The following is a 23,544-nucleotide window of genomic DNA, read 5'->3' as shown; positions in this document are numbered from 1 at the left end:
GTTAGTGACGTATCGGTTGAAGCATATATAGCTGCTGTGTGTGTGTTAGCCACACCTTGTGAATTTGAATACTCAGTTGACACATTTATCAGGGACCAGTTTGTTTTCAACTGCTTCTCGGAAAAAATATAGTAAAGGTTACTTACTTGTCAGAATCCACCTCTTTCTGAAGTAATTGACACAGCCAAGAGTATTGAGCATTCTACTCATGCTTTGGCTAGCTACGAAGGATGTTCCCAAATTTCTGTTATAACTGGTGATAAAAAATCTATCTCTGCCATCAGATCAAGTAAAGATAGAAGAAAGCTAGCTGTGTGTTATCGCTGTGGCTCAAAGAGTTACATAAGCAACAATCCCTCATGCCCTGCTAGTGGGATGAAATGTGTTAAAATGCAGGAAGTTTGGACATTTCCAACTAGTAAGTAGATCTCAGAATGCTGCGGATAAAGCCTTAATACATAGTGTTGATGTTCAGCAGTTCTCTGGCAAGAATGTGAGTAATATTGATGTTCCTGACTGGTCCTACAATTTGTCCAATGTGGTGTTGACCATTGATAAGGACAGGACATTGTTAGGGTGGAGGGTCCCTTTTTATCAAGCGGTGATTGGGGGTAAGTGTCTCCCGCTCATGGCCGACTCAGGTGCCCCTATCAGGGTTTTGGCAGACAGCACCCGCTACTCGCTATGGTCTGCCTCTTTCAAACTGAATGCCCCTAACATATGTTCCAAGGCCTTTGGAGACAAGGATATATATCTCCTGGGATTTTTCCATGATGACTTGCAAATTTTAGGCAGAGTTGTTTACACTAAGATTTATGTTGCCATTAAGGAAAGGGATCTACTTGGCCGGATGAATCTAGCAAAATTGAACATACATCTTAGACCTGGTCACAAAAGGAGCGGAGTTGGCCTAACGGCTAGGGAGGTCGACCTAAAATCTGGGGAACTGGGTTCAAGTCACGGCAATGACGCTGAACATCCGGTGATCATGGGCAAATCACTTAATCTCCCCATGCCTAACAAAAATGAATGTGTCCTCATGTAATGCAACTGGTGCTATGTAAAGCGCTCTGATAAGCTTTCGGTCAAGGTTGCGCTATAATAAAACTCTGTAAAAAAAAAAACATCGTACTTGGGGAAATGCCTTTACTTTCCCTTACTGATGATTGCAATGTTGATAGTCTGTCTGGGTTGATATGTAAATTTCCAAGTGTGTACAAAGATGTAATAGAAAGGGTTAATGGGTTTGAACATGAAATAAGATTTTAAAAAAAAAACAGTGCCTATTGTCCACAAGGTCAGGCCTGTCCCGATCAGTGTTCATGCTGACTTGACTAAATTATTGGATAAGCTGACCAAGGATGGTATTATCATTCCCACTGACTCTTCGGAATGTGTATCTCCAATTGTTCTAGATGAGATCTCCGTGTGGACTTAAGATCTTGGAACTACAATTTAACAGTTGATTGTCACCCGCTCCCTCACATTCAAGAAATATTATCTAACATAGGTCAGGCTAAGTAAAATTCCACAATAGATATACACTCTGCTTACCACAAGATAGCTTTGAATGCTAATACCCAAGAGCTCACCACATTCATCACACCTTTTGGGGCATATAAGTATTTAAGACTACCTTTTTGGCTTGTTTCTGCACCAAATGTTTCTCAGATCGTTATGGACATTTTTTTAAAGACCTGAAGAATGTCCAAGCCTTCAAGATGACATTGTTGTCTTTACCAAGATTAGAGGTTTTTTTGATTCTGGACAAAGTACTAAGCATTCTAGATTCCAGCTGTATTACAGTTCAACATGAGAAGTGTACATTTCTTGTTCAACACTTAGGTTACCTTGGTAATACTATAGCCCCTAATGGCATCAAACCTAAGTTTTGCAACGTTGAGGCTATCCTCAATGCACCTCCACTAGTCGATAGAGATGCTGTGCGGTCATTCCTAGGTTTGTGTGAATATTATGCGCGCTTTGTGCCTGAATATGCTTCTGCTGTTCAGCCCTTGAGAAACTTACTTAAGAAAGGGGTCAAATGTGTTTGGACTGACAAGACTAATGAGGCTGATACCAGGGTCAAACAGCTTGTAGTGAATGCTCCGGCTCTTAGCCCTTTCGTTGCTGGTCAGCAATGTGTTATCACTGTTGATGCCAGCATGAAAGGAATTAGTGTGGTGTTTGGGCAGAGAATTAAAGGAAAAGAGATTACCATAGCATTTGCACCCAAAACCCTTCTGGAGGCAGAGACACACTACAGCACCATGGAAAAGAGGTATTAGCTTGTGTCTGGACTGTCCAGAAATTTTAAAAGTATCTGTTGGGCTGTTCATTTGAAATCTACACAAGTCGTTGGTTTTTCATCTACAAGGTAACGGATTAGGTGAAGCGTCTTCCCGCCTTGGTGACTGCTTTCTAAACTGCAAGAGTACAACTTTACTATAAAGTATATAAAAGGCGGTAAAAAATTTAAGGCAGATTGCCTTTCACGTTTACCTTTACCTACCAATGATGACATCAAGGAGAACTGTGAGTGGGTTACTGCTGTATCTGCTTGTAATCATGTCATTCCTGAAAATGACTGGTTGAAAGCTGCTGCTCAAGATGAGGTCTTGAAAATGGTTGTGCAATACATCTGGAAGGGTGTCTCTGATGATCTAAGACCGTTTGCTCAAGTTTATCCTGAGTTTTCCATTGAAAACCAAATCTGCACAAGAAATGGCAATTTTATTCCTCCTTGTACGTTCAGACCACAAGTGATTAGAATTGCTCATGAAGGGTATTTGAGAATCACGGCCACCTATAAAAGGTTGAGGGAGAATTATTGGTGGCCTGCCATGAACACGCAGGTGGCTTCATTTGTTGACTTGTGTCCCCAGTGCATTCTATCAGATAAGCATTGGGAAACTGTACAAAACCTGTGCATCCTGTAGCTTTACCTGATGGTCATTGGTCGAAGGTGGCTTTTTTTGCTGGTCCTTTCAACCTTCTACCTTTCAGCAATAGATCTTGATTGCTCTTATCATTAACTATTCGAAGTGAATTTATTTTTCTTTTGTCGAGTCATCTTCCACCCAGTCTGTTTTAAGTTTTCTTCAAGATGTTTTTTCTCTTGAAGGAACTCCAAGGGAAATAATAACAGATAATGGCACCCATTTGGTTTCTTCATAAATGAGGGATGTAAAGTATCTTTAGATTGCATTGAATAGCCCTTCAGCAAATGGCTTGGTGGAAAGTGCCAACCGTTTCATCAAGGAAGGTATTCAGTCTGCCTTATCCTCAGGTCTTGATGTGAAACAATTTTTGAGAGACAGAGTCAATGCTTATCACACCACCCCACATTCAACCACTGGTTTCACTCCCTTTGTTAAGTGGGAGGAAGAGCAGGTCTAAGATTATATCTGGCTGGTTGGATGCACAGACTGATTCGAGAGACCAACCAATGACTCCTGTGCCTTCTTTGCAGAAAAAAGTACTTTTGAAACAACAAAAACAGAAACTCTATTTTGATATCATTAAACGTGTCTCTGTACGGGAATTTGTGGTCAGCTCCTGGATTCTCATCAAGAAACCTGTTAAGATCAGGAAAGGGGAGTCTGTTGTTTCCTCTCCCTGTAGAGTTGAACGTGTAGGTAAAATGCTGTTCTGCTGCAGGGCAAGGGTTGGTGGAATAACAGGAGTTTGGTACCTATCTCTGATGCACAAGTGGAGATCTACCAAAAAACATACACCCCTCTTGATGAGGATTCCATCTTGTATGAGTCACATCCCTCCAGGGTTTGTGCAGGAGCTCCACAGAGCTTGTTTAACATTGATGCTTCCCCACGTGTATCTAATGCACCTGTTCCTGAAGAGCTCCAGAGTACACAGTCTGGTTTATCTAATAGTTTGTTGTGTTCTGATGTGTCTCAAACTGTGTTACCTGATAGGATGCTGTGTCCGGGTGTCTCAGACTCCACCTCTAAACAAGAGGCTTCTTGTACTAGAAGGATTCCGAAATGACCAGTGCGTTTTAAGGATTACGATTTATCTTACTTGTTTCCTTTTATGGGGGGGGGGGGGGGGGGGTAATGATGCAGTGTTCTTTATGCTATGTGTATCTATGTTTACTGTCAAAAGTTATGTATGGTCATTGCCTTAGGTACTGTAACATTCTAAGATTCATACCAAATCGTGGGATGTTCCACTTTCTTCTTGGAATCCCTGTCAGTTTCCTCTGAACTTTCTCCTGAGCAACTGGATACTTCACCGTGGGTCCTTTCTGTTGGACCTATGGAATAAACCTTTTAAAAATCCCTCTCACTGTCTCCTGTCTCGGTCTGTCGGCTCACCCCGTTTCTACAGGGTCCAATGGGTATTTGCACCTGCATCTTGTGTTCCCGGGGCACTCAGGGATTGTAGAAGGGGTTGCATGTGCTTGTAAAGTCATTTCTGTAACATGGATCGCGCTGGCACCATCAAAAGGAAATATGCATTCACATGAATGGGGCAGCAGCATTCGCCATTGCATCCACGTCGTGTCACAAACATGGGGATAGTAGCAACAAGCATTTACAATACAATAGGTCTCGCAATAACATTATTTTGAGCTATTGGCATTGTAAATGTCCTTGTTTTTTTTTTCCCTTCGTGAAGCATTAATGAAATGGTGTAATGCAAAATGGCAATAGCTCACTTTGTTGTAACTGTCAAATCGATTGCATGCATTTGTACTAGTGTCAGTTTTGAACTGTGTCGGAGGCCTATTAAATGTTCTTCCCAGGTATGTACCGTTGCATGATGGTGTGTGGTGATCAGAGTTGGTCTTTTCTCAGATAGCGCCCTGGGCGAACCCAAACTTGGCTCCCCATCCTACTTGTCCTCTTTAATGGGCTGTGATTCAAACATTGTGAGGAGTAGAAAGGAGGTGAAGGGGGCAAGATTAAGGAGCTGCATGAAAAGAAATACAGAACGTGCGGATATGGGAGCCAGCAACCTTCAGGGACAGTGTTTAGACACAGTCTTCTGTGGATCCAGGTTGAAAGGAGACTATTGCACCTGTGCCCCTCTGCAGGTCGGCGCCCTGGGCGTGGGCTCAGCTCGCACATGCCAAAGGCAAGCCCTGGTGGCGATGGTGAAGCTGAATGTTTTTGTGGTAAGGCTGATATCCCCTGAAGGTATTTATCTCTATAGTGCTGAATGTGTGGGAGGTGTGTGTTGAATATGCTGTGTTGGTTGTTCGCTTGTATTGGTTTAGTTAGTGGTAAGAGGCACATTAACAAAAACTATATTGCAAATATCAGTTGTGTTGATAAGTGCAGTACTTTGTTATCTGTGTTCTTTATTAGCTGGTGTTAATGATGAGTGCTGTTAATTCCAGTAATAACTGTTTAAGGCAGCTGTGGTTGGTGCCCGTGACAAGTTCCTTGAGCAGGGGGGGGGTTTCATGTATGTCAGCAGGGGGCGGGTTTCATGTATGTCAGATTGTGTTTCTATTTGGCACTGATGATAAGTTGACTGAATAGTCAGCCGTGATGCTGCATTTGATCTGTCTTCAGATTCGTTATGCCCTTGTTAAGTGTTAATATTTTTAGCCTGACACCGCCAGCACCCTAAGGTTAATACATTATTTCGAAGTTATGACAGCTGGGCAGATGGTCATAGGATTAGAGTTGAGATTGGGGCCTCTCTGCTCGATTCCGTCTTTGAAGCCTCAATTGTTATTTTTATCCTCGTGACTATCTGAGTGTTGGCAGCCTGGCTGGCTTTAATTTTATTCAGATTTACCGTTCTACTCGATAGGCCATGCCACATGCACACCTGAACCTATTACGGATCTTTGACGGCTCGTGCGCGGGCGCGCGAGGTGGGGACTGAGCTGGCTGCCACGCGCTGTGCGGAATATGCATGAGTTGGAGAAGGGTGACACGCTGGTCTTCTCGCTAAGATTCCTTCTCCTCACTCCAGAACATAATATGCAATAAATTGTGCACCGATTTTATAGCTTCATGTTGTCGTAAAACACAGACCTATTTTTGAAGTATTGTTTCATTGGTCATTGATTTTGCCACCCCCGGGGGGGGGGGGGGGGGAGAGGGGGAGGAGGAGTAGCTATAAATTGTGCAGTAGATATTGAGGCAATATGGCCCAAGGGCATTGGGGCCCCACTGTAGCCAAACTCTAGCTGTTTTGTCTTGCTATCCAAGCTATCCAGTCTGTGGAGGGCTGGGGGAGGACATTTTTCTAGCCTGAACCAGGGGCCATGTCATTCTTTATACAATACTGCTAAAACAAACCGTGATACACATTTGACAGGACGAGAGATATGTGTGTGCCAACCGACAAGATGGCGGATCGAGTCCTCGGGGTCATTTTGTGGGTCAAAAATTGGAAACCATCCCAGCCAATATAAGTACTTTAAAGGTCACCCTTTTGGCCATAATACATGGCAAGCTGTTTGTGGTACCCCTCTCCCAGCTGGTGTTTTGCTCCTGGGAATTCCTCTTGTTATTTGGGGGAGGGGTGAACGCATCAGAGCTCAATGCACTGCAGATGCCAACTCCAAGCCCTTGGCACTTCACCGCACACCAGACATCATGAAACGTGGGGCTCCTTGGCATCACTGACACCACTGGCGAGAAAACATTGCACTTGCATCGTTTCAAGAACGTGTGCGTGTGTTTGTGTGTGGGGGGGTCTAATGCTGCTCTGACCTCGATCCTTTGCAGCGGCCTCCAAACGCATTCCTCCAGCTGCGTTTCGGAGCTTGTGTTTTGAACTGCAAGAGGCGGCGAGTGATTATTTGCCTGCCTTCTTGTAGCGGGGGCTACTGGAAGGAGGAGCAGCGCCCCTTAGCACCTCCAGTGGAAATAATATTCTGTGTGTGCGCAGAGGTTCTTTGAACAGTGCGTTCTTTTCTCCATCAAACAGAAAATAAGCTGATGTCGCTAGTAGCGGAAGCAATGACGTTGGTGCCACTATTCACCGTATTAGTACGTCCTTGTACCTCTGATCAGCACCACTGCGATCGTTCTGCTTGTGGCGTTTTGATTTTGTTTACGTTATAGCGCTTATATGCGAGTAGTTCACATATATAAACCATGCGCTTTCCTTCAATACAGTGAAATATCCGGACACTGTATTCTGCATCACAACTCCACTCCATGACAATTGTAATTAAAAAGTAGATATAGCATTTTCTTTTGTCTCGCTTACTCAAACGGCGTCCTGGTAGCTACGGGAAAAAAAAAGCCCGGTACAGACGTCAGCCGAGGGGTGGTAGATGAGCTGACGCGCAGGGTAAATACTGCGGATTTCCAAATCGGGCGAAGCACGAGAACAGGGGGCGGACCCGGAGCCCTAACACATTCCCCCTCAGACCCAGTGACTGCCTGGGTGCCATGACACCTCGACATGGGAAGCCCCCCTTTACAGCCATAATAATTAGTATTTGATGTACGGGCCGTTCCGGTGCGCAGTCATGGAGGCAAGAGAGAGCGAGTACAGCCACCGATCTGTACCTTTGCAGACTCCTGCCTGCCGAGGAGAAAAATATGCGAGACCTAAAATGTTTGAGATAAGACCCCCCTCAACCCTCTATTGGCACATGAAACACTTTAATACGTGCCAACATTTAGAACCTAGTAAGGGGGTGATTTTTAAATAAAAATCGGTATCGATGGTCCCTGTTGACATATCGATGCAGAGGAGATTTTAGGCGGGAGACACGTAAAATAAATCCATAGGCTTAAAATTAGGGAGTCTCACTCCTCAATCGGGTCTGTTGGCGTGTATGCACTTTCAAATTAATGAAATATCCAGGGGATGGAAACAGATAACGAACAGGTGACTAGTGTCACGTGTGTCCCCCTCCACTTGACGATCACTATAGAGTTATGCGTTTAGAGCAAATGGAATACAGAAAGCGAGAAGAATAAACAAAAACAACCCCTATAAAGGAAGCCCCCGCCCACCCCTCCGTTTTTACCTAACTTTGTTTTGGTCAGAATCTGGAGGTTGTCAGAGAGGGGCTGGATCATTTCCAAAAGGTAGGAGGCAAGGCAAGCAAGATTTGCAATAGCCGGGCTGCTTCTCCAGTGGCTCCTGGTGCCGTCAATCTCCGGCGCAGATCAATGAGATCGCAAAGGTATCCGGAACTGATGGCCTCGCCCACCCAGCTCTGGTTCCGCCCGTGTGCACTCTGCTCTCGCCCCCTCCCTTACCCCCGGAGGCTTCCCACATCACATGTTGTTTTGCTCTTTAGCTCACTCCCTCTGTACGGCGTGTTATTTACTGTTAAACTGTTACCGACACCAGCTCCGCGCCAGCCTGCCGGGACCAGGCTGGCTACCGCCTTGTCTCCCTTTGGGATGGCCCATCCGGACTGGATCCTTTGATTCACGGCTTGTTTATATAACACACCTCCTTTAGATAAGAAATTGCTTCACGACAGCCGTGAAGCAAACGATCCCGTCCGGATGGGCTGCCTCAAAAGGAGAAAGGGCGGTAACAAAGAAGCCTCATTTTCAATCGGAGGCCACGATGATGCCATCCAATGAAAATGAGGGGCGGGGCTTCGAGCCCCCTTCTGAAATTTCCTCTCTAATAATATGTCTCGCGTAGCAAGCAGCGCTAACGCACTGCAACGCTAGGCGAGACGTACAAATGTTGTCCAGGGGGACATTGATTGTGCGCCACATGTGGTGGTGTACAGCCAGTGCCCCGCCTCCCTCCAGGCCCCTCTTGTAAAGGCGAAAGGGACTCCTAGGCCACCACAAAGGTATGCCCCTCTTTAAGCAAAGGCCAGACTGCCAATAGGGAAAGACGGAGCCATGGTTATATAGATATATATAGTGACATTTACTGTTGATGGAAACAAGATTTAAGCCTTTTATTGCCAGGGAAATATGTATTACGTGCAAATACACAGGTATAATTAGTGACAAACTAGGAGGGAGACTATATACGAGATGTACAGCTACTTTACAGATATACATCTGATGGAAATCCAAAGCCTTCAAGCAACTTTGTGTAGCATATTGGTGGTTTATTTACCACTCTTCCATGCACCCCAAGCACTCATTCATTCATCTATGTAGCCATTAATTGATACATTTATTTATTCACCCATCCCCACATGCATTGATCCCCCTTCATTCATCCATCAATTAATTCATTCACCCAGCCCACATTTATTCATCCATGCATCCACTGATGAAATCATTCATTCACCCACTCTAGTTATGCTACCTTTGGGAAGAGGTTGAACATCTCCACTGTCACGATGATTTTCTTGTTTGGTTCTGCTTCGTAGACAATATTCTGACCTACATGTGCGTTCTCCTGCGTCACAATTAGCCAATCAGACGCGTTGCAACACTGCTTCATTGCTGACCTGTGGGGAAAAAGTGTATCGTTTTAAAAATATTTATTTCTGAAGCTGTTTTTAAGCTTTCCCAATTTTGATGGGTGAGGACACCAAGACTGTGAAATAAAGGGCTGAGTCACAAAAAACGAGTAAGTGTTTGCTTGCAAAGGCTTACACATACCATTGTAGAGAGCACAACCTTTAAACCTATTCAGAAAAAGCCAAACGTGACGGAGATTTCATCTTGCAACCTACTAGCATCTGTCTATATTCTAAAATCCTTCGTGTGCGGAGGATCTGTATGTCCAACGCTAAGTATTTTGTGACATTTAATGAAAACATGTTTCTTTTTCTTTACATTGACCGGAAAAAAACTATGGTCCCCCACAAGCACACAATATTGGCAGTTTTCCATACACCTTCCCATACCTCATACATCTGTGGCACCAAGGGGCAGATGTATGAAACATTGATTGCAATATACGGCTTGTAAATTGAGGTCAGTATTTTTGCGACCAGTGTGGAATTTTGCAAATCGACCTATGTTCTAAAGGCCGAGTCCATAAAATTCAGAATCATAGTGGGACAATCTGACCTACCTGATCAATAGTCACGCAGTAGGTCACAAATTGAGGCTCACTACGATTGGTGGCCATTACAGGGACGATGGCTAGTTGGGGTGAGCAGACAGCCATATCTATGATCACTTTTAAAAGATTTATTTTAATGCCGCCCGTTTGGCTGCATTAAAAAAAAAGTTTTAAACTTTTAAAAAGTTTCTTCGAGAATAGATAGTAGTCCCATTGACCACTGCCTAGCCCCAAGAAATGTCTTTCTTTTTACAGTCACAAAGTGAAAGGTGTCTCCTGGGCAACCCCTTCCCTTTTGCAAATGGGCTACCACTCCAACTTGAGGATCCGTAATTCTTTTTTTTTTTTTTTTTTTTTATAAAACCTTTATTTCTTCAAGAATCTGGACACAGCTATTCAGCCGACAACCCGGAGGTTCGGCAGCTTCGGTAGGAGAGAACAAAGAAGCGTCCACAGTGCATTGAAGGAGCAGTGAAAAGGTTCCATTTTTAAATAATTACAAACACACAACAAACCCCAGCAAGGCAACAACACTGAATACCCACGGTGTTAGCCCCTCAGGGGGGAGCCGGACCCCAATCGTCTAACAGTTACAGTACTGTGAAAAGAGGAAAACGGGGGAGGATCCGTAATTCTTCACTGGTTTTCCAAATCTCTTTTTGTCCTAAACCATTGACAATTAGGAATAAGAATCGCAAATTGGAAGGGACACTTACAACACACCCCTTGCAAATAGCAAGTCCTTATTCATTTCTAAACACCTTTTAGGAGTTGGAAAAAAAGTTACTAACTTCTAAAATGGGTTTTGTGCATAGCAACATCATAAACTCTGAATCTACACAATACAATGGCAACAAAGGTATGCCCAACTACACCACCCGACAGGTTCTGCACTCTGCATACATGTGTTGTCCAACTCCATGGGTCAGCTGCCTAAGACCCCAATATCAAAAAACAATTGCAGGGACAGAGATGCGAAAATATAACACATTCTGTTTTTCAATCATCCAGGATTAGGAAGTGTAAAATTCAAAAGGATAATTGGGACCGGCTGTCCAACACACCTACGCTCAAGAGTTGGTGTGAATTCTGGAGAGCAGTTAGTGAATTTGGGGTACAACAGCAGACACTCTTTCTGCTGAGCAGTCACATTACAGGTGACCAGTGGGTAACGCTCTTTAACAATATATATAGTAGAACCTCTGATGGTATTGTCCCAGCTGATCCGCCATCTTTTAATTTATTACTGACAGGCTTCAATTCACTATAAAAAGAGGTCTATTGCTCTTAATAACAGCTCCTCCTCCAATGCCCCTGGGCCAGATGCAGTACCTATTGATATTTTCTAATGTAGAATGGACCTTTGGGCTCCTTTGCTCCCTAATATATTTACTAATTTAGATTCAAAGGCCCTTCCCTCTACATGGACAAGTAGCATTATAGTCCCAGGTTCCAAAAAGGTAGCCGCTCAGACCCAAAGTGCTATAGACCTATATCCTTAATCGACTCTACCATTAAAATAATGGGTGGAGTAATTTTTTATAGATTAAGAGAATGTTGTAATGACAATGATGTTTTATCTCCCTTTCAATACGCGTTCAGGGAAAGATTTGGAACCATGGAGCAGTGTTTGAATCTTAATTTGCTGCTGGGTAAATACACCATAGCTAAAAAGACCCCTTTATGTCTCGCCTTAATGGGTTTATCCTCCACATTTGACAAGGTTAATCGCAACATATTGTGAACCATATTACTGGAGATGGGGATAGACATTGCGATTGCCTATTTTGTTTACCTATTTACATGGAAACCTGACCAACAGGGTCAGGTTTGGCTCAAATGGCGCAGTATCTGATCCTTTCAGTTCACATCATGGTGTTAGGCATGGTTGTGTTTTAGCCCCGCATTTATTTATTTTATACATTAATAAATGTAATGGTGTTTTAAGAACAGTCACACACGATGTTTCTTATGCTAACTCTGTCCCCGCACCGTACTGCTGCACGCTGATTATGCTGTGCTTTTAGCATGGACACCTAGTACTTTGAGGCGCTCGGTACATGTTTTTTCTGAATTTATGCATGATTTGATTTATCAACTAATTATACTAAATCCCAAACACTTGTGGCCCTAAACATTATTTTTTGAGTACCATACGTGTCAACGAAAACAGTTTAGAAACTGTCCCCGGATACCCCTATTCAGGTGTAGTCTTTGATGTCAATGGCTCGTGGACAGAGAACATCAGATGTAGGAACACCAAATTTAAAGAAGCTAAATATTCCTTATTTAAGGTGCCGATTCGTATCCTGGAAAAAATTTCCCCATACGAATCGTATCCGGGATTTTTACCGTACGAATTGTACAAGTAGCGTACAAACTGCCAAGTACGATTCGTATGGGAAAAAATCCATACGAATCGCATTGGGAAAATATCCCCACACGTCCTCGGGTCGGAAAATGTGTCCGACACATCCTCGGACGATTTACCCTACGAATCGGAAAAATGAAGTCCGACCGCGCAAGTACGATCCGTCCCGTCCTTCCAATTTTACAACCGTATGGAAAATACACCGTACGGACCGAACTGCAATAGCAACCATGGAGACATGTGCCCGCATATGCGCCGAACCCCCCCCCCAGACCCCGCGGATGTACGTGCCGTACCCCCACCCGTGTATGTACGAGTCGAACCCCCACCCGTGTATGTACACCCGTGTATGTACAAGTCGAACCCCCACCCGTGTATGTACGAGTCGAACCCCCACCCGTGTATGTACTACACCCGTGTATGTACGAGTCGAACCCCCATGGGTGTACATACACGGGTGGGGGTTCGACTCATACATACACGGGTGGGGGTTCGACTCGTACATACACGGGTGTACATACACGGGTGGGGGTACGGCACGTACATCCGCGGGGTCTGGGGGGGGTTCGGCGCGTACCGGGCCCCCAATTCCGCTCGCATCGCGCCGTACTTCGCTTTTCCGGCACTTTTTGGGTGCCGTAAAAATATTGCCGTCCGAACTGGTGTCGGTTCGAATCGTACTTCCTTGTTCGTGAAACGGAGCCTGACTGCGTCCCGACGTCACGTCGGCGCTTTCCCGGATCACATTTGTATGTATATTTTCGTCGGTCGGTGTTTTTTACGATTCGTACGGAAATGGTGTTTCCGTGCGAATCGTACTTCCATGTTTGTAATGTTTTTTTACCGGGTACGAGTCGGACGGAGAAAACCCTCCGACCGACGGTTCGTACCCGGTTTTTCCAGGATCGGAATCGGCATTAATGTCTGTAAATCAGTAGGGGGGAAAGCTGATATCTTCACTGTTACAAATTTATTAGAAGCAATTTTTACTTCTTTCCAGTTATGATTGAGGAAGGTCGGGGTTTATAGAGAGTGTGAAGCATTGCAGGTTTAGGAGAATGGCTTCTGCAGGCGTCTCCTTTCTCTTCCTCTTTCAACCCCCAATTACTTTTGTTGTGAAGGATTAGCTCTATCGTACCTTGAGGACTCCATTAAGCTGGGTCCTCTCTTTCTGTGGCTTTACATTAGGGGTGGGCGGAATTTGCGGAATTAACCTTCGCAAATTATCGCGAGAATGTTTAAAATTATCGCAAACAAGCAGAAATATCGCAAAGATGCGGAAGTTTTTTTCCGGCATGTTCGCGAGATTTTCTGCATGGTTGCGGGTCGCCAACTTACCCATGTGGTTGCTTGCGGGCGCGGCCATCTTGTTTTGAGTTGTTCTCGCGGTGCATGATCGCGAGAAGAAAGACGTGATCGCGCGACGCATGACGTCACTGCGGGCGCGAACTGTCGCGAGACAGCGCAAATGGCTAAAAACAATACAACATCTCATGGAGAACGCGACCGGATCAAGAAAACTTGTCGGCGAACGCAGGGATTCAGGTAAGGCGATCGCGCGCGCGCGAGAATGTATCATTTTACAGCGCGAGCAAGAAACAAATTATCGCCAAGCTGCGTAAACCGGAATTTTTTACATTTTCGCGCTCTCCGCGGAACGCAAAAATGTCAAATTATCGCAATTTCCGCGAACGGAACGAAATTTTTGCCCAGGCCTACTTTACATATGAAATAATCGCAGGGCTTCTTTTCGCCATAATATAATCAATGATTGTGTACGATGTGTCGGGGGTTTGAACATCGCCCGGCTTGAATATGTTAAGCAGAAGTGTACTGCCCTGGTTAAACATGCTTTATCTGATAATCCTTTATCCATATGTAAGGCTGATAAATGTACTGTGAAGCGCTTATTTATGGAAAGACGCTGTACTATAAGGGAAAGCCTAGAATTAAGTAAACTATTAGTCAGGAATTATATTCTCCTTAAAATTACTCTCAGTCCAGAACTGTATCTATTGTATGTGACCAACAACTGGGAAAGAGCCTTCCTAGCAAAATTCAGAACTGGCACTTTGTGTTTTATGCTCTGTTTTCCGAGGGGTTATTACGGGAATTTTGAAGAGAATAAGTGTGCTTGCGATAATGTTTCCTCTCAATCTTAATTACACTTTGTGGTATTTTGTAAGTGATATAAATCTTTTAGAGGTCTATATTTATTAAGTCTTTTTAAAATCCATAATTTAAACATTGCAGAGTTGCTCTTTGATTCTTACAAGTGTTACCCAATATCGGTGTATGTTTTAGAATGTGTATCTTTCTCTAAGCAGCTGTATAATATCACAAAAATATTGATTTTTAGATCATATTATTTCTGTATTAATATTGTTCACCATTTCAGTAAATTTTATGTGATTTTATATATTCTGTATGCTTTATCTTTTATGATTGTCTTTTGACATTCGTATAAAGAATTGAATTGATTGATTAACATTCAGTAATTCTATTTGTTTTTGAGCTCTTACAAAGCAAATTTCTTTGTTTCAGCGCAGTTCCGCTCATATACCAGAGAGCTTCATCAAGACTTCAGCTAAAACCTTTAAGGTCCAAATTTTTAATTTTCTTTGGATAATATCTCCGTCAAGCCAAGACATGTAGAAGACACTTCACATCAATGTGTGCTTTCACTGTTTTAGCTAAACTTCTGATGAATCTCTCTGGTGTATGACCGAAACACATTGGCTGTTCTGCTGTGTTTTTCTGCCAAGCATCAGAAGAAAAATAAAGAAACTTACTTTGCAATCTGTTCAAACTCTTTGGAGTGTTTCCTACAATAAACAAACTGCATTATTGAATGATTGATTGACAGCACCAGAATTCGTTGTACTGTAATCTCCCCGTCCATGCAAACTCTCAATCAGAACTTTTGCGACTACAAAAATGTTTTCCACATTTCGTAAGCTGTACATTTAGAAGTTTAGACAAGTGCCATAGAGTCACTATAAATATTTGTGAACACCCACAATGTTACAACCTCTGGTGCATGCAACATTTTCCTGGGAAAACTCACTAGGTGTCATGAATGCGGGTACAATTTGCAGTCCTCCTTGGGCCAGTATACTCCAAACCCACCTTTGTGAGTTAGGTTTGGACATTTTACTTTTACCATGTGAAAAAATTCAAAGTTGGCTCGCGATGATATGCACACCATTTGGTAAAATTGAAAAACTGGATTAAATAATCTGTCTCTACTGGTTACACAACTGGTATTTTAGCCAGGAGGCCAGAGATATATTTATGAGAATGGATATACCCATAGGCATGCGAGATGTGGGAACACCACTAATCAAGGCAGTAGACTTGCAAATTAATAGTGCGAGGAAAAAGTCATATATATAAACCAAACACAATAAATAACGGTACAGTAGATTATTTCATCTGACTGTAGTTTCTCATTTCTTATTTGTCATCTGAAATCTTGAACTCAAACTGCCAATGTGTTTCGCCCGTTGGTGGCATGCAGGCCTGGGGCTTCTGAGGCTGTACCATTTGATGGATACCTATCATAATTAGAAGCGTATCTTTAAGATATATTGATAAATCTGTGAGAAATGTGTAAATCACACAGGTGTCACACTGCTCACGCGAGAGAAAAGTCCAGAGCAAAGGTGCAAAATGTGAAACGTGTGTCAAAGTGAATTTACAGTAAATGTAGAGACCTTATAGGTCAAGATCAATACTAGAAGCCTCTATAAATCGGTAAGGTGAATCAATGGACTGTCATACAAGAAAACGAGACGCCAGGTACTGGAGTCAGCAAGTAGGTAAGTTTGATTCAGTGTGGGAACAGGATTTGCAAAGGAGGACAGTCCATGGTACCAGACACGTGGGAGCATTCTGTGCACTTTTTGAAAAGAGGCAGAATGGAGCACTTGCCCCAGGCAAAGGGAGTAGGATAGAGACACCAGTCTAGAGGTGTTCCACCTAGAAGTCTCAGCAAGTAACATGGTATTTTCTCTGCACGACTGATAGACTGTGCCTAGTGCAAGAAGAGGGAAAGTGTGGCTGTTACCCCCAACCTTTGCATGGATGTGTTGGGCTAAAAGACTACTGGACTGACCTACAAGGGAATCTTTGGAGTAATCACTAATGATCTGCACTTCTGCATTGGCTAAGCCTGTATCCATATCTTTGCCGGAGTCGCATGAGAGAGAAGGGGAAAGGAAGTAGACACCAAATGAATACCCACATTTCCTTAGATCCCGAAAAGAGTATTTCAAGGAGATATTTGGTGATTTCAAGGAACTTTATAGTCAGTATCCTGAGAACCTGGAGGTTCAAAAGCTACTTGATGATGAGACAGTCTTTCAAATTCAGAGAGACTTGCGTTGTCTGGAAGGGTAGATAATTCCTCATTTTGTATTGCGTGTAATACTTTAGGAGCAGTGTCAATATTAACGGCATGATTCACAGCTGTGGATTTACACATGTAGATTTTCACTTGTAAATTGCTAATCCACCTAGGTGTAAATCTACACTTTTTTTGCTCGTCACCATTTCTGAGTGCAGATTTAAACCTAAGTTTAGACCCCCTGGTTGAACCATATACAACAGGATATACAAGTGGAAAGTTACTACTAATTAATTTTAAACATAGGTGGAGGTCTTGCACCATGAGGAGGTTGAAGTCTGTTGTCCCTGAGACTTCAACAGGAGGCAAGCTCTGTTCCAAGCCCTTTGAGATCCTTACAAGTTGAAATATGCACACAAAGTCTCTTCTTCCTTTGGCAGTCAGGCAAACCACTGCAGGCCAATCCCCCAAGCAGCACTTCAGCTTAGGGATAATCTCTCCTCAGTTTCTTCAGGTTCCGCTCCTCAGTAAAGGTTTCTTCTTGTTCCAAAAGTGATCTAATTTCTTGGGATCAGGGTCCCAATATTTATACCCCAAAATCCTTTGTCCTCTGAGGGCAGAGGGGCCTATGCCCAGTCCAAACCAGTTCTGGAGCACTCTGTTTACATGACTCCTTCTTTGCTTTCACAGGTCAGGGCAGAAACATCAGACGCCCCACGGGAGGTGGAGCCAGCATTGTGGAGGGAAAGCACAGCCCTGGAACACTTTGTTGACATTATTCCTTCTCTCCTTTCACAGTGCAGGGCAGAGACATCAGACACACCACAGGGGGTGGAGCCAGCACTGTGGGGGGCAGGCACTGTCCTATTCAGGTCCCAGGTGCAACTCCTCCTTCCCATCTAGATGCAGATCTCTCTATTCACCACTGGGCGGACTCACCCTGTCTCCTGGAATCCCCCAGCCCTGTCACTCAAACTCCAGACAAGGAATACACAACCTAGCAGAGGCAGGTTTGAATGGTTAGACAAGAAAATACCTACTTTCTAAAAGTGGTATTTTCAAACACAGAATGTTAAAACCAACTTCACTAAAAGATGTATTTTATCATTCTGAGTTCAGGCATACTAAATTCGAATTTCTACTGTGTTCCCTGAGACAGTTAAGATTATAAGATGTAATAATCAAACTGCCCATTCTGGCCTATGGAGAACAGGTAGCCTTGCAATAGTGAAAAACGAAAATGGCTGTAATTCACTATTAGGACATGCCACACACACCAGGGCATGTCCTACCCTTATACTTACAATGCACCCTGCCCTTGGGCCTACCATAGGGGTGTCTGATATGAAGATAAGGGAAGGTTTAGGGACTGGCAAGTGGGTGCACTTGCCCAGTCAGCATGACAGTACCAGACTGCACGCAGGCTCTGCAATGGCAGGCCTTAGACACACTTTTACAGGCTGCTTCTGTGGGTGGCACAACCAGTGCTGCAAGCCCACCAGCAGCATTTGGATTTACAAGCCCTGGGCACTCCTGGTGCACTGTACTAGGGTCTGACAGGTAAACCAAACCAACCAATCATGGAATCACTAATTCATACAATAATTTACAAAAGGGAGAGCATATGCACTTTAGCACTGATCAGCATTGGTAAAGTGTCCAGAGTAATAAAACAGCCAACAACAGGTCAGAAAAAATACAGGAGGAAGGCAAAATGTTTAGGGATGACCCTGCAAAAAAGGCCAAGTCCAACAAACACAGTTATAGAAATTAATCCATAAAGGTTGAGAGCAGCAGTATTTAGTTAACCATGCAGTTTGTTTTGTCAATATACATAAGGCAGTACCAGTAGGTTAGTGCGATTTAACACGGGGCTGTGCCAAAACGGCCGTGATGGTTCACCATCACGGGGGAGCCCCAGTGTGGTTGTATGACCCCAGCCATGGTGAACAGAATTAGTATACCTAATCCCTATAGTCGGGATGATCTGGCGTGAAGCCCACACTGATGGTTATAGACGGGAATGGCCTCGTAAAGGTGACTGCTGGGGGCTATGGTTGAACTGCCAAACACGAGAGAGATGAAGGCGGCCCAAGCCTTGCACTGCCGCACGCTCACACATGAGTGTGGCTGCGAATAGTGGCAGGCCCCAGGAGGTAATCACGAGGGTACTTACTACAGTTAGCGCACCTCAGGGTACAGGACCTACCCCGCATCCGGTCGTCACAGAAGGTACTGCACTCCTGATCAAACGGGGTTCTTAACCCTAGCGTGACAGGCGTGTTATGGAAAGCTAGAGCACGAACCTGGTATGGGATTGGTTAATACAAGGACGCCATATTGAGTTACCAAATATAGGACCCATCTTAGAGTGGTTCCAGACGTTTTATGTCTTGCCTACGTAGATTCATGTGAAATGATAAAAAAATGCAACATGCTAGTTCCTGGGTTGTAGATCCGCAAAGGAATCTTTAGGTCATGCGCAGACAGGGACATGGGTCTCTGTCAACTAGGTGGTAGGTGCGCCACATAAGTTAGTGTTGACTAGGGATGTTAGACTTCAATCCAGGTGTACCATCTATTTTTAGCTTACCCTCAGCCTCGTCTATGATGGTTGTCTATGACTGCCTCATCTATGATAGTCTCACCTGCGAATGGCCTCATCTACGATGGCCTCATCAACAATGGCATTGTCTATGACAGCCTCATCTCGACGACAGCCTCATCTACAATGGTCATCTACGACGGTTGTCTATGACAGCCTTATCAATGATGGCCTCATCTACGTAGGGCTTCATCTATGAATGGCATCATCTACGAATGGCCTCATCTACGAATGGCCTCATCTATGATTGCCTCATCTACGATGGCATTGTCTATGACGGTCGTCTACCACAGCCTCATCTATGACGGTTGTTTATGACGGTCATCTATGACGACGGCCTCGTCTGCGATAACCTCGCCTACGATAACCATGTCTATGACGGCCTAGTCTACGATGAGATCGTCTACGATGGCCTCATCTATGACTGCATCTTGTACAACGGCCTCGTCAATGACAAAAAATTGTCAACATCAGCTTAGTCGTCTACGTCTACCTAGTCAACTATGATCTCAATGACAATACACCATAGTCATCAACAATTACAAAAGACACATAGTCCAGAATAACTTAATGACACAAATTAAGGGGACTAATATGAGTAAGTCTACAACAGTAACCAATATATGGAGAGTCAATATGTGGAGCAAATGCACCACTTCGCTCCGCCTCCAACTTCACGGCATATGTCAGATCTATGTCGCTCTAGTAATAGACCTATAGGGCGTGTTACAGGATTATTACTAACACTTTCCTAAGACTGCAAGGTCACATTGTGCCCGATATGTCCGCAGACTCCGATGCTCCTGCTACAAGAAAAAGAGATCCCAGGGTAAATAAATAAAAAATAATTACTTTTCTTCCCGGAATGACCCATTCATATCTGGTGATAGGGAGAAGGCCCACAACTGCTGGATTCCCCACCAGATGATTTTTGATGGTTTCGAGACCCTTAAGGAAACGCTACTAACTTACAAAAGCAAATAAGAAATGGTTTGTTCTCCTTCTGATTTTAAATAGAAAAGCTGTGAGACCTATTCCAATTGTTGATTTATCCAGGAGGAATTGCAATCATGGAAAACCCTGTCACGTATAAGCCCGCCTTATCAGCAAGGAGACGTTCTCAACTATGCCTGGTGCTACTGTACAGGCTGCCCAGTCACTGCCAATATCGGGCTGGTATAATCACGAGATGTTTTCCAACATTGCCACATACCTAAAATTTCTGCCGGATGGCAGATAGGGCAAAAATTACAAAAATAAATAAATACATTTTAAAATAAATATAGATATAAATAAATGAAAAAGATTCTGTAGGGGTTGAAACCTCCTCATCAATAAATATATATTGCGCTATAGATATAGCCTCAATGGGTATTTCACAACTGGCAGGGCCAGTGGTCCTTAGACGCCAATGTTGGTTCAAGACCACTGAATATAGAACCTGAGGTGCAAATATATATAATATTTTTACCATACCATGGCGATGTTCTGTTTGGCAAGCACATTGACGACACCTTGCAAGCAGTCAAGGATGACTCTGACACCGCAAGATTTTTGTCACATTCAATTTTGAAAGAAACACCCTTTTGAGGCACTCGTGAAAGAGATACTCATCTGTATCAAGAAGGATGCCAAAGGTATCAGACTTAACAACGCTATCAGTAGCCCTTAGGCTAGCTTACTTACAGTGACAACGTTCTAGTGTTGCTAACGCCATCCTGTGGGAGAAACAGTTCCAAAATGGTGTCATCTATGTCAGAAAATAGTTTTGGATATATAAGTCCTGGCACTCAAAACATATGGTCAGACGTTAGAGTTCACTAAGATTTCACCCACTACTCCACCAAAATTAGGGTGCTCCCCCGTATCTGCATCTGCTTCGAAAAGGAGTGATGGCTACGTTAACCAGAGGTTCCATAGAGAAAGAAGTACATTTTAAGCAAACTACAGGCTTCTATTCTAGTTTTTTTTCTTTGTAGACACGAAAATAAAGGATTGGCTATCCATCGTAGACCTCTGGAAATTAAACAAGTATTTCTGAAACCAATACTGTTACTTGGTCATCCTCTCCGACACCACATGAGAGCTCTGAATTTACAGGATTCATACTTCCACATTTCCTCCCACGCATTAAAGCCCTCCCATTTGCCTTCAGTTCGACTTCTTACATTTTACCTACTGCATAGTCCAGTGGCAGTTTTTTCAGGACGAAGGGTCATCAGGTATTCCCCTACCTCGGCAACTAGTTGATTAAAGTACCAAAGACATTTTAATCGTCCACGGCCACAGAACCTTGCCTAAAGTTGTTTCACAAACTAGGTCCCCTTGTGAATTATCTAAGATCATCAACTCATTCATTTCAGAAGATTCTGTTCCTAGGCCGCAACACTTGATACTGTCCAAGACAAAATACTTTCTATCCTAAGCTGCCAAGCAACTAACGGTGTAGGAACTGACTATCAAACTAAAAACTTTTTTACAAAAAAAGCGTTGGTTCAATTAAATTCTGGCCATCATGTCCTCAGCTATCAATGTGATCCCTCTTGCGCACCTGTAAAATTAGACTCTTACAGGAACAGCTACAAAACAATAGATTCAATCTAAAGAATCCTTAAGGGGTACTTGTTTTAGATTACTGCTTGTTACTTTGATTCAATCATGTGAATCTGTGAAAGATACCCCAATACTGGATAAGAAATAATGTACTTACCTGTAACTGCAGTTATCCAGTATTGGTATCTTTCATAGATTCACATGCAACACACCCTCCTCCCTGGAGAGGCTCCTCTGGCATTAAAGTACTACTAACTACACTAGTGCTGGAAAATCTGAGGGATTCAACCTCTCTTGGGAAGGTTCTAGAGGGCGCTGGTTGCTGATTGGTCGTGTTTTGAGTTTGGTACTTTCTATAAAAGGATGTTGATAGGCTATTGAGTGCATGGTTACCTCCATGATAGCCTATGGAAATTACCATTTACTGCTTTATTATATGTACCATGGGACTCCCACTTCGACAACGGGGAATGATTCAAGCATGTGAATCTATGAAAGAAGCCAATACTGGATAACTGCAGTTACAGGTAAGTAACTTATTTCTTCTTATTTACCATGTCGTAAATTTGTTAAAAATTACATGAAGAATTAATTTAAATAATTAAAAAAAAAAATAATACAAGTTTTATTCACTTTTATTATAAGGCCTCAGGACTTTAAAAGTCATAATACGTCATTTTGTACACCATGAAACGCTATGAGAGCACATCCAAAACGCATTGGTACTTTCCTGCTGCATATTCTCATCCTAGCCCTCTCTTCTCCTGCCTGTGGACATACATCCCACCTTAAAGGGCACAACACCAGCTACAATCCAATCTCCTTGACTACGCACCGCCGGGGTTAGCTGTATTTTTATTTTTTGCTACTTGATTTTGTTAAAGTGCTGACGATGGCCAAAGCAAACTTCTTTTTTTATTTGAAAACATGAATATAATCTTTAATCTTATTTAAAATATGTTTTATTCATTTTAGATTTTAACACCTTGGACATGACGGGAGGCTATCATAAAAATGCATAGCATTATAACATACCATGATCCTCTTGAATGTTAAGAATCTTTGCCTTGCACTTTGCAGCAGAGTTATGTTAAAACTATGTTTTGTGGTACTTTGCTTGTTGTGCTTTTTGTGCTACCAAAGTAATTATGTATGTGTATTGGATCAAACTCGAAACTGCAGACGTCAGAGCCATAATCAGTCATGCAGTTTCACATATTCCCTTTGAACTTTAGAGTACAGTTTTGTTGAAGCTATTTTATTATATGGCACCTCACTTTCTATTTAAATAAGAGGGTTGGCTTGCCTGGCTCCATGATGGCTGCAGAATTGCCAACCGCCATGCCAGCCCAGCTTTCAGCCTGCACTCCATGATTGGGATTGGAGGTGGGACAGTTCATCAGCTTAGCCGTGGCCGCGCCCCTGCAGATCTGCTTCAAGGACCCGAATGTCCCCGCTAACTTTGTTGGTAGCAGGCATGATGCAAACAAGATGGTGGTGGGTGTGAGCAGCGTCTCAGCAGGCCTGGATACACAGCCTGCTGGAGGCCTGCAGTAAAGCCAGTGCAAGCAAGATGGTGGTGGGTGTGAGCAGCATCTCAGCAGGCCTGGACACAGCCTGCTGGAGGCCTGCAGTAAAGCCAGTGAGCTCGATCAATTTTCTGAGCCCACATGGTAGGACAGAATTCCAGGGAGACTCATATGCATGAGGTTGAAGGTGCAGAGA

At 43.4% G+C, this 23,544-nt stretch overlaps 1 protein-coding gene across 2 annotated transcripts in view; it reads right to left on the bottom strand.

Annotated features, from left to right (window-relative positions):
- LOC146782824 (alpha-2,8-sialyltransferase 8F-like) overlaps positions 1 to 23,544 on the bottom strand; it is a 222,952-nt gene that overhangs the window by 137,421 nt on the left and 61,987 nt on the right. For both annotated transcript variants that reach the window (XM_085639218.1, XM_085639219.1), the window contains exon 4: positions 9,235 to 9,379. In XM_085639218.1, coding sequence (XP_085495344.1) covers positions 9,235 to 9,379 — 145 coding nt within the window. The remainder of the gene's footprint in view (positions 1 to 9,234; positions 9,380 to 23,544) is intronic.

This window comes from Triturus cristatus, chromosome 12 (assembly GCF_964204655.1).
Source record: "Triturus cristatus chromosome 12, aTriCri1.1, whole genome shotgun sequence".
NCBI lineage: Eukaryota > Metazoa > Chordata > Amphibia > Caudata > Salamandridae > Triturus > Triturus cristatus.
This window is presented reverse-complemented; position numbering and strand designations above follow the sequence as displayed.